The sequence below is a fragment of the Myxine glutinosa genome, chromosome 4, assembly GCF_964187855.1.
Source record: "Myxine glutinosa chromosome 4, kmMyxGlut1.1, whole genome shotgun sequence".
NCBI classification, from domain to species: Eukaryota; Metazoa; Chordata; class Myxini; order Myxiniformes; family Myxinidae; genus Myxine; species Myxine glutinosa.
The window spans coordinates 51,813,130-51,832,418 of record NC_136264.1 but is presented as its reverse complement, the minus strand read 5'-3'; the positions used below and the strand labels follow the sequence as shown (position 1 = coordinate 51,832,418).

At 43.8% G+C, this 19,289-nt stretch overlaps 1 protein-coding gene across 2 annotated transcripts in view; it reads left to right on the top strand.

The window, feature by feature from the left end:
- Positions 1-19,289, top strand: part of LOC144888127 (kinesin-like protein KIF1C) — a 270,641-nt gene that overhangs the window by 192,753 nt on the left and 58,599 nt on the right. For both annotated transcript variants that reach the window (XM_068112313.2, XM_078775707.1), the window contains exons 4-7: positions 568-747; positions 4,867-4,932; positions 5,176-5,354; positions 9,924-10,035. In XM_068112313.2, the coding sequence (XP_067968414.2) occupies positions 568-747; positions 4,867-4,932; positions 5,176-5,354; positions 9,924-10,035 (537 nt within the window). The remainder of the gene's footprint in view (positions 1-567; positions 748-4,866; positions 4,933-5,175; positions 5,355-9,923; positions 10,036-19,289) is intronic.

The window sequence follows — 19,289 nt, the reverse complement described above, 5'->3', positions numbered from 1 at the left end:
GCTTAGCGGTTAGGGTGCCGGCTTGGGATCCTAGGATCCTGGGTTCGAATCCCGGTCGATCGCTGAATTAATGCCAGGGGGGTTGACTCAGCCTGTCATCCTTCCGAGGTCGGCAAATTGAGTACCAGCTTGCTGGGATGAATGATCCTGGTGTGTACCCCGGTTTAGAATAGGTACACCGTATCCCTGCGCATCGAAGAGCGTGACCAAGGGTTGGCGTCAGGAAGGGCATCCGGCCATAAAAACATTGCCTCAAACAGGGAACCATGATTGACATGGGGCCCGCAAGGCCAACCCCTGCTCTAGCGGGGAAAATGGCCTTAAAACGATCATTCATTCATTCATTCATTCATTCATTCATTCATTCATGACCCCAAAGTTCAAACCACATCATCTCTCCACCATATAAGATACTCCCATGTGGTATTATACTGTATATACAGTTATACGTGGTGTTTATGATTAATATAGTTATTGAACTTGCAATAATTGTATTGATGTATGTATTTTCCAACACAACCCCCTTCCCTCCCTCTTCTTTTCCATTCACAACTTCTGGTGCTGCAGCAAAATGATCCGAGCTTCGCATCCCAGCGCCAGGTATACAAAGACATTGGAGAGGAGATGCTGGAGCATGCCTTTGAGGGCTACAACGTGTGCATCTTCGCTTATGGCCAGACGGGGGCGGGAAAGTCGTACACCATGATGGGAAAACAAGAGAAGGGACAGGAGGGGATTATCCCACAGGTGAGAGCACACTCCCTATGTGCAATCAAATGTCAACATTTATCTGATGTAACCATCAAGGATGGGTAATAGGATGGTATGGTGTTTGATAGGAAGAGAAAATAGAACAACAGGAAAAAAATTCTGGGAAACATATCAGGCTTTTAAATGCATGAATACTGCATAATAGATGAGAAGGTAAAAGTGAGGAGAAGGTATATTTACTCATTAATCAATTAACTTTTTATTTGAAGCCTGCCACTCTAGTGGATCTTTGCTGAGCTGCAATGGCAATCCACCTATAGCCAAAGTGATCCAATGACAATAAATATTTATCACAAAGCCTTCATCCCTCCCATTGTCAATCCAGGCCCTGCCACGTGAGAAGAGTATCACGCAATAAAAATCTTCTCTTTGTCGCTACAGTATTTGGTGATTGAAGTCGACTTTCAACGTCAGCATCCAGGACATATTTTGTAATAATTAATAGTCGGACCCCATGACGATAATTTTGAATTAACCATATAATTGGTGTAACTGTGTTGAATCATCTTGCAACTTTATTGCTATGCATCTCGGGTCAATCAAATTTTTCAGTTAATTCGAGTTTATGCTTTTAATCACTCTTACAATCACTTGGATTAATTGTGCAAATCAATTAATTTTAATCCAATCTTTTGGCTTCACTTTCTAAACAGCTTCATCATTAATACGGATTGAGGGGAAGCCAGTGAGAGAGAAGTCACTTCTCTTTACTGGGACATTTAACAAAAGTATTTTGACCCTTTCAACTGTTGAGCGCACCTCATTTTTCATATACTACAAATACTTTATTATGGACTCCAGGCCTCTATTGGTGTACAGTGTATTTACAGTTTATGGGATCAAGTTTTGTTGGCGTTTACAGGCAATTGTTGAAAATACAGTTTTTACAACCACGAATGCTAAGGTTTTAGAAACGAGTGAAATAAAGAAAGCAATTGTTCAACGGAAGATCCAAAACGGAAGTGGGTGTTTTGGTCAAATGACAAGAAAGAATGATTTTTACAAAATATTTATTTTCAGGGTGGACATGTAGTATCAGACCAAGAGGCCAAACGATTTACCCATGGGGCTTGGAATGACGATCATGGAAGCAACAATATTTGACATCAAGACATCAAGAGATTTAGCCTGGTGTTGGCTTAGCGGTTAGGGTGCCAGCTTGGGATCCTAGGATCCTGGGTTCGAATCCTGGTCGATTGCTGAATTAACGCCAGGGGGGTTGACTCAGCCTGTCATCCTTCCGAGGTCGGCAAATTGAGTACCAGCTTGCTGGGATGAATGATCCCGGTGTGTACCCCGGTTTAGAATAGGTGCACCGTATCCCTGCGCATCGTAAGAGGCGACCAAGGGTTGGCGTCAGGAAGGGCATCTGGCCATAAAAACATTGCCTCAAACAGGGAACCATGATTGTCATGGGGCCCGCAAGGCCAACCCCCGCTCTAGCGGGGAAAATGGCCTTAAAACGATCATTCATTCATTCATTCAAGAGAAGAACCTAGTGTCATTGTGTCATTCACCACCTCTAATGCAGATAATGTGAAGTAATAATTACTAACCCTTGCTAGCCAAGGATATGAATAGATTGATTGATGGATAGATAGATACATATGGATCAAGTAAACTTACAGCACGTTCTCCTAAAATGGGTTAATTATTATGTCATCTGGCTATGTGCACTCGTGGACTGGCGGAATCGCTGAGAGGTACTGTATATGCACTCGCTGTTGAGCTGTCGAGCATGGCAGCTTCAAATCTTGATCCAACTATAAACTGTCACCCTGGTGTTTTGCCTGCAGGACAAAGCATCAATGTGTGTGCTGTCCATTAAGCAAGAAGACCCGTCTGCCATCGCTGTTTGTTGGTGGATGTAAAATATCCCAAAGTGTCATTGGTGAAGAGTAGGCGAGTTATCTTTTTTGTTTTGAAGGCTCCAGTCACGAACTATATAGTCTTCATCGAGGCCAGGCCTTAACTAAAAGAGCTGCATTGATAGAAAATTGAAGAAAGAGAAAATAGTCTCAGAGTTTTTGAGGAAGTAAAAACTCTGCTTTTTGAAAAAGGGAAATTCATAAGTGTTTGGAGAGACATGAGATGGTAAAAAGTTCCAGATTTTGGCAGAGGAAGTGAAGAAACAAACGTCATAATGGCCCACCCTTGAGTTGCCAATGGCCACACAATAATCATGTGATGTCATGACTTGTCGAGTATTCCGTCTTGCTAATGGCAGAGGTACACAAGCAGCAAGTTCTCAGAGCAGAAACCAAAGTAATATCTGTAGAAAAGAGAAACAGAGCCAACATTGTGGCACAATTTGAGTGGGTCGCTGTTTGAGGTCAGATTGGGAGAGTTGATAAGCCGGATTACTTTGGATTCAATTCTGTCCAGTAAGTATGTGGAGCTAGAACCGCCTCACATGTGAGAGCAGTACACTATACAAGGACGAACCAATCATTTATATAGTTGAAGCAACTGTTCAGAGGAGAAAAATCTTCAACATCTGAACAGGACTCCCAGTTTCTTCGAGGCAGACTTAGCTATTTGTGCAATGTGTGGATTGCATGACAAATTTGATGATAGGGTAATACCTAGTAGGTTTATTGTATCACATGGTGTAATTGTGGAGCTTTCAAAGGAGATTAGAGAGTTGAGAGGAGTTTTAGAGAGAGATGGGAAGAACCTGAGTTTTAGAAGTATTGAACTTAACCTGATTACATTTACCCCCACTGGTATATCTTGTCCAAATCCGAATTTTATGGAGGTGGCTGTGATCAAACAAGATGCAGATCGAGTGAGGGAAGATGGAGCAGATGTGAAAACCATTGAGGAATGTAAGGTCGAGTCATCAGCATGCAAGGGAATTTTGTTATTTGTAGAAGAAAGAAGGTCATTGATGAAAAGAAGGAATAGTGTTGGAGACAGGACAGAACTCTGAGGGACACCACTGCTGATGGGGAAGTATGGAGATGTTGAACCATCAACAATTACGGAGATTAGAGCAGTCGGAGAGAAAGCTCGATATGAGAGAGAGCACAGTGAAGGAGGGAAAGCTGAAAGAGGGAAGCGTGGATATCAGACTCAGATGGCAAACTCTGTCAAAAGCTTTTGAGATATCAAGATCTACAACTACGGATTCCCCCAAAATCTCTCGGAGAAGAGGCGCAGACATGGATAATGTAAGAAAGGATATCACCGGTAGATCTTGCCTTGCAAAAGACATATTGATGGCCAGATAGAAGACTGAGATTCAAGATGCTTGAGGAAATGGGAATTCAGTTTACAGTCATTCTTTGTAGCTGGGTGGCAAGACCCATGGGTGCCAGGTCCAGTGGAGTTTGTCATTCATGATTACGGAGTGAGAGATCTGCACAGTGCCGCACCAGCAGCTTGGCCTCAGCAGTACGCTTTTCCTCACAAGCCAGGTGAAAGGGAGAATTTCCTTGTGCATCTGATACGCAGCACCTTGAGATGTCCACAGGAATGTTTGCAATGATTTTTGGTGGAAGATCAATCGCCAGCACCCTGAACAAAATTACATATTCCTGCAAGTTGATGAAATAAAAAATGAGCTGAAAGTGTTCCTTGGCTAACTGCAAATGGCTGTGTGCACTTTTGCTTCCATGATCGTCATTCCAAGCCCCATGGCTAAATTTGTAAAAAGCTAGCTAAAGTGGCCTGGACACTTGATGCGAATGGGGGAAGGGAGAATGGCAGTGAGAGTGGATAGGTTGAGGGAGCAAGGTAGGAGGAGGTAGGCTGCGGTTGAGATGGGAAGATTGTGTGAGGAGGGATATCAATATGGTGGGGGTGTTTGGAGAGTGGAGAAAGTTGGCTGACAGAGGGAGTATCATTGTCAAGGCAGGGCAGAAGACTGGTACCATTGGACCTCACCCCTTATAAAGGAAACAGAAGAAGAAGAAGATTATTGGCCATGTTGCTAAGCTACATTATTTACTTTCCATTGTGATTTCGACTATGATTAATCACTGATTTCTGTCTCTTCCAAGTGAATAACATAACGAAAGGCTTTATGCTTGCTATTTCATGATCTGTTTGTACTTATTTTTGCCCTTTGTTTTCTGTCATACCATCCCACAGCTCTGTGAAGATCTTTTCTTCCGCATCAATAACAATTGCAATTCTGAAATCTCCTACTCTGTGGAGGTATAAAAACGAAGTGGATGTTGTTTTCAAAATATGAAAAAGCTTTTAACTTCTAGCAGTCTGCAGCACTTCTGTTTAATGTCAAGTATATCGCAGTTGAGAACACTTAATTATCACCATGAAACGGCATTTGATTATAGACCTGCCTACATACAGAGCTACAAATTGACTACCAACAGCAAACTTGTGTTTAGTAAAGACTTGGTTCAAATGCCTCCAATATGATGTATTCATGCTCCACAGGTGAGTTATATGGAGATCTATTGTGAACGTGTGCGTGACCTCCTCAACCCCAAAAACAAAGGTCACTTGCGTGTCCGTGAGCATCCCCTGCTTGGACCTTATGTTGAGGACCTGTCCAAACTCGCTGTCACAACTTACCGTGATATTGAGGACCTCATGGATTCAGGAAACAAGGCGAGGTATGGAATTTGCCTGTTGGTCACACAAACCTGTGATTAATGTCATTGCCCCACATATCAAAGTGGTTGAGAATGATTTGAGTAGATTGTGCAGTCAGGGTGAAAATGACTGCTGAGATGGTTACAATGATTGTGAATATTCAGTTTTGTCTTTTATTATATACTTGTGCTTGCATAAGATTTACACGTAAGAGTGTGCAGATTCGATCCCCACGTCCGACAATAATTTGTTGTGTCATTGTCCTTGTCCTTCAATTTTGTAATCCCATTGAAATGCATTGATGGTGTTGTACCATATGAGTTATCCAAGCAATACAAGTCCTTACATTTACAAGACTTGACATTTGAGTAGAATAGAACAAAAGAGGCTTACGTGGGATTAACAAGGGAAGCAACGGATATTCAACAAAGAGAGACACATTCTGAAATTCTGCAGAAAGTAGGCGCAGTTGGAAAATGTTCTGCACATTTAAGAGTTAAAGGAAAGAATGTTGTTGCTGCAGTGAAAGGTCATGAAACCAAACTCTCGGAGGTGATAGCTATTTATGCATGCAGAAGGAAAGGCAGCCTATTAGCATAAGGAGGAAACTACATTACACACTAGTTTTTTGTGATATACTCACCAAAGTTTCTTCCAGATTCCAGAATATTTTGCCATTTGTGTTACCCTGCATCTGTTTGATAATGGGATTTCATTTGAACCATCCCCATTCTCTGATGACCAATATGATCTTTAATCACTTTACTTTTCTCTACATCATGTATATTATGCAACTCAACTCTAAGCCTCTCATAGCAGTCATTTCTGCAAAGGTGCTACCACCAAGTACTGACCGAAGGGACTGAATACTTTTGCATCCAGTGAATGTTGATTGGTACATGTTTTTCACAGGTATTACTGACATGTAACCAGTGGTGTATCAAGGAGAATTGACGCTCTGGGCGAGATGGCAAATTGCTGCCCCCTCGTTGCTCACATGCTGAATTAAATATAAAGCCTAATGAAATAACTTCATGACAAATCAGATTAAATACAGTACATTTACAAGTAAACAGTTACACTTCTGTTTTCTGCCTTTCTAACTGGTCATTGGCTTACAAAGCGTGCAGTTGTTGTTGTGATCGCGGGACCTACTGTGGTGCTATGTAGCACCCCCACTGAGGGTCTGGGGTGCCTGCGAATTATAGAGACCGTAGATATGAGTTTGGACTATGCGATGATAACCGCTGACCAATGCTGAGGGCCCCGGGAGAGTCAGACGACGTAGTTGAAAACTGCGCCGAGTGGCACTAGCGGAAAAGTTGAATGTGGCACCTAATTTTGTGGCCCGTAGCACCCCGTGGAGGGTCTGTGGTACCCCCAAATTATGGAGGTCCGACATACGTCTCCGGTGTACAGTGCATTCAGAAAGTATTCAGACCCCTTCACGTTTTTCACATTTTGTAATGTTGCAGCCTTATGCTGGAATCGTTTAAATTCATTTTTTCCCTCATCAATCTACATTCAACACCCCATAATGACAGAGAAAACAGGATTTTAGAAAGTTTTGCAAAATTTATGAAAAAGAAAAACCTGAAATATCACATTGACATAAGTATTCAAACCCTTTGCTATGACACTTGAAATTTAGCACAGGTGCCTCCAATTTCTCTTGATCATCTTTGAGATGTTTCTACACCTTGATTGGAGTCCACCTGTGGTAAATTCAATTGATTGGACATGATTTGGAAAGGTGCACACCTGTCTATATAAGGTCTCACAGCTGACAATGCATATCAGAGCAAAAACCAAGCCATGAGGTCGAAGGAACTGCCTGCAGAGCTCAGAGACAGGATTGTGTCGAGGCACAGATCTGGGGAAGCCGACAAAAAAAAATTCTGCTGCTTTCAAAGTTCCCAAGAGCACAGTGGCCTCCATAATTCTTAAATGGAAGAAGTTTGGAACAACCAGGACTCTTCCTAGAGCTGGCCGCCCTGCCAAACTGAGCAATCGGGGGAGAAGGGCCTTGGTAAGAGAGGTGACCAAGACCCCAATGGTCACTCTGGCTGAGGTCCAGAGATCCTGTGTGGAGATGGGAGAAACTTCCAGAAGGACAACCATCACTGCAACACTCCACCGATCTGGGCTTTATGGCAGAGTGGCCAGAGGGAAGCCTCTCCTCAGTGAAAGACACATGAAAACCCGCTTGGAGTTTGCAATAAAGCACCTGAAGGACTCTCAGACTGTGAGAAACAAGATTCTGTGGTCTGATGAAACCAATATTGAACTGTTTGGCTTCTGTCTGGTCCAATCATGTCCAATCAATTGAATTTACCACAGGTGGACTCCAATCAAGGTGTAGAAATGTGTCAAAGATGATCAAGAGAAATGGGAGGAACCTGAGCCAAATTTCAAGTGTCATAGCAAAGGGTCTGAATACTTATGTAAATGTGATATTTTAGTTTTTTATTTTTAATAAATTTGCAAAACTTTCTAAAATCCTGTTTTCTCTTTGTCATTATGGGGGTATTGAGTGAAGATTGATGAGGGAAAAAAATGAATTTAAACGATTTCAGCAGAAGGCTGCAACATAACAAAATGTGAAAAAAGTGAAGGGGCTGAATACTTTCTGAATGCACTGTATATATATACATATATATACAGTCACATGAAAAAGTAAGTGCGCCCCATGTAAAGTTTTGACTTTTTCAACATATTTCAACATACAGCTATTTCATCTTTATTTCAACAATATTGATAGATAAAAGTGATATAATATAACAAATGTCATGAAACATTTACATTTTGTAGTCCATTGCATAATTTAAATAAACATAAATGCAACTTTCGCATGTGAAAAAAGTAAGTACACCCTTGGCTCTAATAGGTGGTATTGCCCCCTTTGGCAGAAACAACCTCAAGTCGGCGTTTCTTATAACTGTCTACCAGTCTCTGACATTGACTGGGAGAAATTTTTGCCCACTCCTCCATGCAGAATTATTTCAGCTGTGCGATGTTTGAGGGGTTTCTTGCATGCACAGCTCATTTCAAGTCCCCCCATAACATCTCGATGGGATTTAGATCCGGGCTTTGTCTTGGCCATTCCAGAACCCTCCATTTCTTTCTTTTCAGCCATTCCTTGTTGGATTTACAGGTATGTTTATGGTCGTTGTCATGTTGCAAGGTCCACCTTCGGTTGAGCTTCAACTTTCCGACAGATGGCCTCACATTATCCTCAAGCACCCTCTGGTACAATGAAGAATTCATAGTGGATTCTATGATGGTGAGCTGCCCAGGCCCTGATGCAGCAAAGCTGCCCCAAACCATTTTTCCACCAACATGCTTTACAGTTGGTGTCAGGTTCTTGTGGTCAAATGCTGTCTTTGGTTTTCGCCAAACATGTCTTCTGGTACTGTGGCAAAACAGCTCTACCTTTGACTCATCTGTCCAGAGCACATTGTTCCAGAAGTGCTGGTCTTTGCCGAGGTGTTCATTGGCAAACTTTAGTCTTGCCCTGATGTTCTTTCTGGACAGCAAAGGTTTCCTCCTGGCACACCTCCCATGTAGATCAAATTTGTGCAGCCTCTTTCTAATGGTAGACTCGTGCACTTTGACATCATCAGTGGCAAGAGCTACCTGTAGGTCCCGTGATGACATTGTGGGGTTCTTCGAGACTTCTTTCAGCATCTTGCGGTCTGCTCTCGGGCTGAACTTGCTGGGGCGACCTGGCCTGAACAAGTTGGCAGTTGTTTGGAATCTTCTCCACTTGTAGATGATCGAATAATAATAATAGGACAGTCGAATAATTGATTTCAAATTGTTTGGAGATCTTTTTTAATCCCTTCCCAGACTTGTAGGCATCTATAACCTTCTTTCTGAAGGCCTCAGAGAGCTCTTTTGATCTCAGCATGGTAACACCGCACACTTCAACAACAAAGAGAAAACCAAACTAAATGTCTGAGGTTTAAATAAGACAGGTTCCTCCAAGATCCTCTCTAACGATGTTCTAATCATTTGCCCCTGAGCTGGTGCACCTTGATTCTAATTTTAGGTGTTTGAAGTAGTGATAAATGTAGGGGTGTACTTACTTTTTCCACATGCGAAATTTGCATTTATGTTTCTTTAAATGATACAATGGACTACAAAATGTAAATGTTTCATGATATTTGTTATATTATATCACCTTTATCTATAAATATTGTTGAAATGAAGATCAAATAGATGTATGTTGAAATATGTTGAAAAAGTCAAAACTTTAGATGGGGTGTACTCACTTTTTCACGTGACTGTACATATACACATGAGTTACGTATTTATATATATATGTTACATATTTATATATGTACATATACTCGTGTGTGTATATATATAATATGATCCTCATGTGAGTTACAACTGGCCTGTCCTTAACTTTTGACCTTGCATTACAATTATTGATGTTGCTTGCATTGTTGACATTTGAACCACCTGGTGTGTTCTGAATTTGTGCGGCTATTGATTTTGGTGTTTTATGCTGATAATGCCATTCTGTCACTCACATACACCGTAAGGTAATTTGATTTATACCCGATTCCTGTTTGCATTTTCAGAACGGTGGCTGCTACTAACATGAATGAGACAAGCAGCCGCTCACATGCAGTTTTTACAATAATATTCACACAGAAGAGACATGACACCACAACAGATCTATGCACCGAGAAGGTAAAGCTTTTGGTCTGAATGCTTATTTGCATTATTTCATTACAATTTCGGTGAGGTGTGGGTAAGGGAGGTTGAGAGAGAACCAACTACCATTAATAACCTATGTTCACATTTGGACATCGCGCAGTCCATCATTTGTTGTTCAGGCAAAACTAACTTTTTCAGGTATGGTCAAATATATATCGGCACACTGATGTAATTCAGTTTGTTGTTCACTTACACTTTGACCAAAAGCAACCGATTCATCAAACGCACTCCCATGCTGGAGGAAATATCCCTTATTTAATAATTATTAAAGGCTTTTATCATTTCATATCTATGTGGAATGCATCATCATCTTTTTGTTGTTGGTTATTTTCCCAAAATATTGTAAATTGTTGTTTATTTTACCAAACAGTTTTTTCCCCACAAAAAGAAAGGACTTTGTGTTTCTCATATGGCGTATAACCTCCTTATGTGTCTCGTTTTGGTTTTCCGCCACGATTACTTTATTTTTGTCCGTGGTGGTTTTTAATATATTTTCTGGTTGAGTAAGTTTGCTATATCCATCAGGCATGTGTATCGCTCAAACATGGTTGGAACCTGATCTCTGATGGTCATTTTCAGTGCAAACTTACAGCTTTTCACTCGGGACTCTGTTTAGTCATCTGGCGTAGCCCTGCTGGGAAGATAAACCTCCACTCCGTACCTGCCTTTGCACAAAACTCTCGATGTTGATCATCACTCCATCCCTTTGTCATCTGTCATAGCTCTCTCTCTGAACCTACCAGTTGTGTCTCGTTATCACTGAGCATGTATACTGGTTGTCCTCTGATTGTGAAAAATCTGCGTAGTACTTGCATGAACTGCGTGGTTGAACAGCTCCAGATGAACTGCTCCCATGTTTGTAACATGTGAAGATGGCTCCATAGTGTTTCGCCATCTTGTTGTGTCCAACCTTCTCAAGGTATGGACCAAAGTAATCACAGGATGTGTAGTAGAATGGTGGAGTAAGTTGTGCCATGCGATGTCTAGTTAAGTTGGCCATCACCTGATATTCTACTCGATGCTCTATTTCTCGGCAAAAGACATCTGAACTTGATAGACTTGGCGAGGTTGCCACTCCAGTCTGCCCATGCTGGTGCATCTGATGGGCAATCAGTACAGATATCCGATGGATATGCAGAAGTAGTGTTGGATCCTTTAATTCAAAGGACATCATAGATGCATCTGCACTACCGCCAACTCTGATGACTCCCTCCTCATCAAAGAAGGGTCGCAATGTCTTGAATTCACCTCTATCAAGACTATTTGGAAGGGTCTAATGGGCTATCAGCAGAGACTCCCTTCAGATTTCTCCAATTGGATCAGTATTTACAGTCAATTGCATCTTGGTCAGCTATCACACACACCAACTGGACTTTGCACCACTCTATTCCAACTTCTGTCTGGTCAGGCACTGATTTATCCTTTGGCCAGTCTTCTTCCGGTGAGCAAAGGAAGTCAGGTCCATGCTTCCATCTGCTACTGAGCAGCCAGGCAGGTATGCCTCGTGAAACGTCATCTGCTGGATTCAGTTCTCCGGGTGCGTCTCCATTGGGATGGATTTGAATTACTTTGGGTCTCTCCAATTCTTGCAGATAAAAATGATTTGAACCCTCTGGTTTGTTTTCTATTCCATGCCAACACAATCATGCTATCTGACATAAAGACAGCCTTTCCTATCTGTAGTCACAATTCTTCCATGATTGTTGTGCAGAGTCTGGTAGCCATCACTGCAGCTTGTAACTCAGTCTCAGTATGGTCAGCTACTGCAGTGGTGCTACTCTCGACTTTGCTTTGATGAATCGGACATCTTATTCATCATTACTGAGACGCCATCTGAGATATGCACAGGCACGAAAAGCATCTTCAGGTGCATCAGAAAATGTGCAAAGTGTCAGAAATCCAACAAATTTTGATGGGGTGAGATGCTCTGAAATGTGACATCTTTCAGATCTTCCATTCCTCGGAATAGTTTCATCCACTCAGTTTGCGCTGCTGTCAGGGGCTCTTCATCCCAACTTGTCTCCTGTTGCCAAAGTCACTGCATCCCCATCGCTATCTTCACTCAGGATACGCTACTTTGTCAGCTTCCGTTCAGGTTTTGCTCGTCCTCAAGGAGACTATTGTTCACAATTACCTTTACCCTGTATGAGAATTCATCTTACACCATTCCCAGCACCTTCTCCACTCCAGTCTGGGCTGCTAGCGGCTTTATTCCCCCCCCCCCCCCTTTTTCACCAATGACATCTTCCCCTTGAAAGCTCATTTGACTGCCAGCCTTTAACTTCAAATCCACCCTCTGCCAATGCTTCATCCATGCCAGTCGTCAGCTTCTGTGTTTCTGTCACTGTAAGAACTGAGTCACAGATATCATCCATGCAATTATTCGGGTTCAGAACACTTACAGCATCTGGATATCTGCTTTCTCTCTCCTCTGCTGTCCTCAATCCCGTTTGAGCCATAGCTGATGCAGGCTTTGTCACGACAGCCAAATACAGTCTTTATGTACACATACAGCTTCTATCTGTCTGTAAATTTCTCCACAGGAATCTATGAACATGTTGATCATGTTCTGGAATCAACACTCTCTGGTACATTTTTTTCAATGCTTCCAGATATGGCCATAGCAATCATAGCATGCTCTCTGAACCGTAGAAGGACTCCAAACAAGCTGTTCAGTTGATCTGGCCCTTTTGTCCAGTAGTCATTCAAACAGTGAACGACCTTGGATTACAGCAGATGAGTTGAAGACAATTCTGATAGGTGTCCTCTTCTTCAATAGTCTCCCTATTGTTTGGTGAGAGATGTCGTACACTGGGCAATGTGTGATTTCATTTTCTCTTCAGACAGTCCAGACAATTTCATCTCATCCATCTTTCATTTGACGTCTTATGCAATATGTTCAACACTCCTTGATAATCTCCACTCTGGAGCAAAGAGCATTCTCTCAGCTTACACTCTGTTGTCAGGAAGTAAGTTTGTTCCCTTGTTCCCCTGTCCCATACTTATGGGATGAGCCATTGTTTACTGACCTTCTGACAGGATTTCTGTATGATCTCGACTTCGTCTTCCTCTAACTTGCTGACCTTGCTCAGCACACATTGATGGAGCATTTGCATTCACTCTCATAGACTCTTTAGTCCAAAAATCTGTCATGTCTACTGGCATTGAAAGCTTCACATTGGCTTGAAGCAACTCTGTTGGCTTGAAGCAACTCATATACAGGTGTAGCTCCAAATATCACCCACCCAACCAAGGGGGACTGGTATGCTGCTACCAAGTTGCCAACTTCTCTTGTCTCTCCACAGTGTCTTTTAGCATGAGCGATGCTGACGAGTAGGTCAACTGAATAATTACCTCAGTGTAGTTTACCTCTATGAAGTTAAAAATGCTTGGCTACGTCATTCGTCTGAACCATGGCAATGCCTTCATTGATGCAGGGTATACCCCCAGCCGAATCAGCCTGACTCTGGTTACTATCCATGGAACGGATGTGCACTCGGTGCAGCTTTGTCTGCAACTCTTCCTCTTCACCGCCAACCTGAGTTATGATGATGCTGACATATATAATTCCCTTTCAGTTTTATTTCTTCTGTAATGGAAAGCTTGATCAGGCTAATCTGCCCACCTGACTCCTGATGCAAATTTCCACACTGACTGAAATCTGTCCTGTGATCCCATAATCTCCACCATGATGATGGGCAGCATTGATTTCTCACTACTCATGAATATAATACGGACAGTTCCGTTCTGACATATAAGATGCAGAAGAGGATGGTGAAAATATTTTCACTGCACACAGTTGAACTGCTCAGAGCACTGGCATCTTCTTTTACACATGGACAGCTGGTGTTCCCTCCCAGCCTTCTTCAGACAGCTGTAACATGTAGATGGGAGTAATAGGGAAAAAAGGGGTTCTGGCTGACCTGCTAAAAAGTGTTGGCTGAGATTGTAAAATCATATATATATATATATATAAATGGCATAGTATTTATATACATTCAGGGTGTTTCAAAAAGAGTGATACAACTTCAAACGTTTATTTACAAAGAAACAGAAACCTCAGGAACGTGAACGAAACATTTATTGAAAGCTTATGACATGGTATTTTCTATTACTGATTGCTATTGCAGTAGGTCACTACTGGAGTTGGTGAGAGCCCAAGGTCGGAAATTGGCATTTACGCAAAATCCTTGTAATTGACGTCTCGATGTGTGCCCCTCCGCGGTTCAGACAGGCATTGATCCTGACTCCAAAGTTCTGTCCAACTTTCCTGTGGGTCTCATGTGGCACTGCCTGGAGGTAGTCTGACATCTCCTGCTTCAGATCATCCAGTGTGGCAGGGTGGTTGACGTAGACAGAGCCCTTGACAGCCCCCCAGAACCAGTAGTCCAGAGGGTTCAAGTCTGGTCTATAGGGGTGCCCAGTCATGAAGCGGTACCCAGGGCAACATGGCAGTTTCTGAAGAGCTGCTGCAGGAAAGTGATGGCACCACCAGCTGCATGTGGGGATGCATCATACTGTATAAAACAGGTCATCCTGAGCTATTTGGGGTGACCTTTTGTGCGAAATCTCTGTTTTCGCAGTCTTTCCACCCCAAAGCCTACTTCCTTATGTAAATCTCAACTCAAAAAAAAAAAAAAAAAAGACATTACCTTCTTTGTGCTCATTCGTTTATTCTTTCTTATTCGTTCGTTCGTTCTTCGACCACGTGTTTCTCCCCCATTTCCCCAGATAGATTGTCAAATTTCAATTCGTTATTTTATCGTCCATGTGATATTGTTTGATTATAGTTAGTTTTGGTTTGAATTTCCTGTAACTCGTATTTAATTAATCGTGTTCTGCTCCTCGTGTGTGGCCTTGTACTGTAGTTGTACCCCCGTCGGTGTTTTGTTAACTTAAGTGTGTTTTGCTTGGCTCTTGGTTTTTTCCCTTCTACCCCGAACATAATACTGTCTAACGTTCTAAATCCCCACCCCCCCCCCCCCCCAAAAAAAAAAAAAAAAAAACCAAAAACATTTATTTTCTTTTCTCCACGTGTACTGTTGTCTCATCCTGTATTTTCTATCCAGGTGTGCTGTTCGCCCCACCCCCATTATCTCCTTGTCATCCACCGTTTGCCCTGTTCACGTGACTCGTGGTGGTCCCTCTCGGCTCTCCCCCCGTTGGTATTTTTGTGCATATAAGATTGTTCATAGTTCTGTTTAAATATTTTTAAATATGTTTAACCTTTCCCCTTCTGTTTTTTATTCAGTGGTATATTACAACACGCTGTTTTTCTTCCTATTTAAAAGGCTTTTCTCAATTTCCTCTCCAACTCATTCCACTTCAAAAAAAAGAAATTCAATATCTTATACGTCTCCCTCACTACATGGTCTAAATTCACATTCATTCCATCCCTCCTCCATCATCCTGAACCGGATTGCTAACTTGAAAATCACAACAAACCCAATTTGTTATCAATGTTCGTCTTTCATTAATCATCCACTTTCTAAACTCCCCTCTTGCCCCTCCCATCCAAATCCCCCCCCTTGCACCTACACTCCGAAACTTCCCCCTTGCCCCTCCACTCTTAAACTCCCCCCTTGCCCTTCCCCTCCTAAACTTCCCCTTTGCCCCTCCCCTCCTAATCCCCCCCCCTTGCCCCTCCACTCCTGATCTCCCCCCTTTCCCCTTCCCTCCAAAACTCCCCCCTTGCCCCTCCCCTCCTAAACTCCCCCCTCACTCCTCCCCTTCAAAACTCCCCCCCAATCCCTCCCATTCAATTCTCCCCCCATACCATTCCTCTCCAATTCTCTCTCCTCCCCCCTCCTCCTCCAAGCTGCCTCCTCCCCACTTCGTCTCCCTTCTATCTCATACCTCCACCCCCCCAAACCTTCTACTTTCCTCTGCCCCCCCTCAAACAACCCCTCACTGTGCCGCATCCCTTCACCAGCAAACTTTTCATCCTCCTCATCCTTCCCTTTCTTGGAACTCTTCTGCAACATCTGAAACACTATCAACTGCTCTCCCTACCTCCCCCTCTCATCCTTCATCTTACCCTACTCCTCCCCTCCCCTGTCCTGTACCCGATGCTCCCCCTCTCTCTTCATTAACGGTATGGACCTCAAACATCCGGGGCCTTCGCTCAAACCTGACTGATCTCTCCATACAGGTTGCTTCTGACAATCCAGACTTGATCTGCTTAACAGAGACTTTCCTCCTTCAAGATGTCTCTGATTCCTTAATATCTCTTCCTGGTTACTCCCTCCTCCGGTATGATAGACCTGAGCCTCGGCCTGGTGGTGGGGTGGCTATCTTTGTCAAAAACTCTCTTCCTCACTCTCCTTGCACTGCTCTCTTTCCTCCTCACCCGCAGGAGTACCTCTGGTTACGGCTTCCTCTCCGCTCCCACCTTTTGTTCATATGTGTTCTGTACCGTCCCCCAAACAGTGATGACTCCATCTACATTTCAATGTCTGCCAACATGGACCAACTTCTATCCACTCATCCCAACTCTCTCTTCCTCATATGTGGTGACTTCAACTGTCATCATGCCACCTGGTTGGGTGTGGGTTCCTCTCTCACTAGTCATGGCACCTCAGCAAAGGACTTCTGTGACTCACTGGGATTGACACAATCTGTCAATTTCCCGACCCGGATCTCAGCCAATGGAGTATCTTCTCTTCTAGACTTGGTTATGACAAACTTCCCTGCTAATGTCTGCTGCTCTTCTTCTGCTCCAATCGGTTCTTCTGATCATGTGCTTGTCAAAGTGGACATCTCTCTGGCCATTCTCAGAGAGCCTCCTCAGCGTCGACGAGTCTGGCATTTCACTCAGGCCGACTGGGACGGTCTTCAAGCAGCCATCAATCGTCTGGATTGGTCTCCCATCTCCACTGCCTCTGACATCAATTCTTCCTGGGAATTCTTCCAAAGCAAACTGATCTCTCTCATGCACAGATTTATCCCATCTCGCCTTCAATTGTCTTACCCTTCCTCCCGTCCATGGTACACTGAATCTTGTGGTGAGGCAGTTGCCCTGAAACAACTTGCCTTTGCCTCTTGGAAGGCTAATCCAACTGAAGGAAATCTCAGTTCCTTCCACCAAGCTCGGAACAAGTGTGTGTCTACCCTCAGGAGTGCCAGGAAGCACTATCTCTCCTCACTCAAGAATGAACTCTCAAACCTGTCTCCTTCCTCCAAATCCTGGTGGCGTCTGGTCAAATCCGTTTCTGGTGTTTGTTCCCCCTCCATCCCCTCCCTTACCTCAAATGGCCACACAGTTGACATCGCACGTGACAAAGCCGAATGCCTCAACTCTGTGTTCGCCTCGAAATCCTTAGTCCCAAACCCATCTCTCTCTGTTCCCACCTTTCCCAGTCGAACCCAACTGCTCCTGGACTCTGTGTCCTTCTCTCCTGACAAGGTGGAGGAGTTTTTGTCAAACCTCGACTCTGATTCTGCAACTGGACCAGACGGCATCAGCCCACGGGTCTTAAAATCCTGCTCTGCCGCTCTATCTCACCCTCTCTCTGTTCTTTTCACCCTATCTTTTGCTCAAGGTCATCTGCCAGCATCCTGGAAATCAGCTAACATTACCGCCTTACACAAAAAAGGTGCAAAAACAGATCCTTGCAACTACAGACCAATCAGCCTGCTCCCAATTATCAGCAAAGTCATGGAATCCATCATTGCTTCGGATATGAAATCTTTCCTCTTCTCCAATGGCTTGATCTCTGATCATCAATTTGGTTTCAGACCAGGTCACTCTACTCTGGACATGCTGCTTCTGCTGTCTCAACAATGGATGGAGGTCCTCAATGCCAAACAGGAAATCAGAGCTGTCTCCCTTGACATATCAAGGGCCTTTGATACGGTCTGGCACCCAGCTCTGCTCACCAAACTCTCCTCCTATGGTATCCATGGAAATCTCCATGCATGGCTTGCGGACTTCCTCTCTGGTCGTAGTCAACGTGTGGCCCTGAATGGATTTCTCTCATCTCCCCTTCCTGTTCAGGCTGGAGTTCCCCAAGGAAGTGTGCTGGGCCCTGTGCTTTTTCTGGTCTTTATCAATGATCTCTCTGACTCTCTGGAAAATCCTCTCTATCTCTTTGCTGATGACTCCACTCTCTGCCGCTCCATTCCTCTTCCCTCAGATCGGCAGTCTGCAGCCTCCTCACTCTCTGAAGACCTGGACAAAATCACAGACTGGTCAAACAAGTGGAACATGTCTTTCAATCCTGCCAAATCTCACTCTCTTACTATGTCTCTCCGAAAAGATCGACTGGACAACCCTCCCATCTACTTTCTCAACAATCCTCTCCAAGAAGTTCTGTCACTCAAGCTTTTGGGTCTCACTATCTGCCATGATCTTTCTTGGGAAAACCACATTTCCAAGCTGGCCTCCAAAGCCAGTCGCCGACTGGGCATCCTCCGTCGTGCGAAGTCCTTCCTCGGCACACCTGAGCTCCTCACCACTTACAAGGCTTTCATCCGCAGCTCAATGGAATACTGTTCTCCCCTATGGGCTGGTGCTCCTGCCTCACACCTGGCTCGGCTTCACGCTGTTGAATCCAAAGCTTTCAAAATCATTGGAATCTCCCGCGATGAAGCTATCTCTGAGGGCCTTTCACTCACTCACCGCAGGCAGGTAGGTGGTCTTTCTGTCTTCTACCGACTCCTCTCCGGCCTTGCTCCCCCAGCTCTCTCTGTGCTCTGTCCCCCAAATATTCCTACAGGTCGCACAAGATCTGCCAGCAACCCTCTGATGGTTAAACTGCCGAAATCTCGGCTCTCTGCTCACCTTCACTCTTTCATTCCTCTTTTCTCCCGCCTGTGGAACAAACTCCCACACTCCCTTCAATCCCTCTCCTCCCTCCAGGTCTTTAAAACAGCTGTTCACCACCATCTCTTATCTTCCCCCATCCATAACCTTGATCTTTTCTACCCCCACTAATTCACCCCAGATCCACCTTGTTTGAAATTCCAACTTATTTCCTGGAAATCCTGGCAGTGTCCATATGTTTATACCTCTCCCACCCCCCCCCCCCCCTTCACATGCCTCCCCCCCTTCACATGCCTCCCCCCCAAAGCCCTCTCCCTCCCACAGATCTCTCGATGTCTCCATGTCTCTCGGTCCCTGCTCTCAAATGTTGTGTTTGTGTCCTTCCCCCTCTCTCCCCATCTTGTCTACCGCTCCCGATGTTATTTGTTTTATGTGTCTGTTTGTCTTTCTGTGTGATTAATGT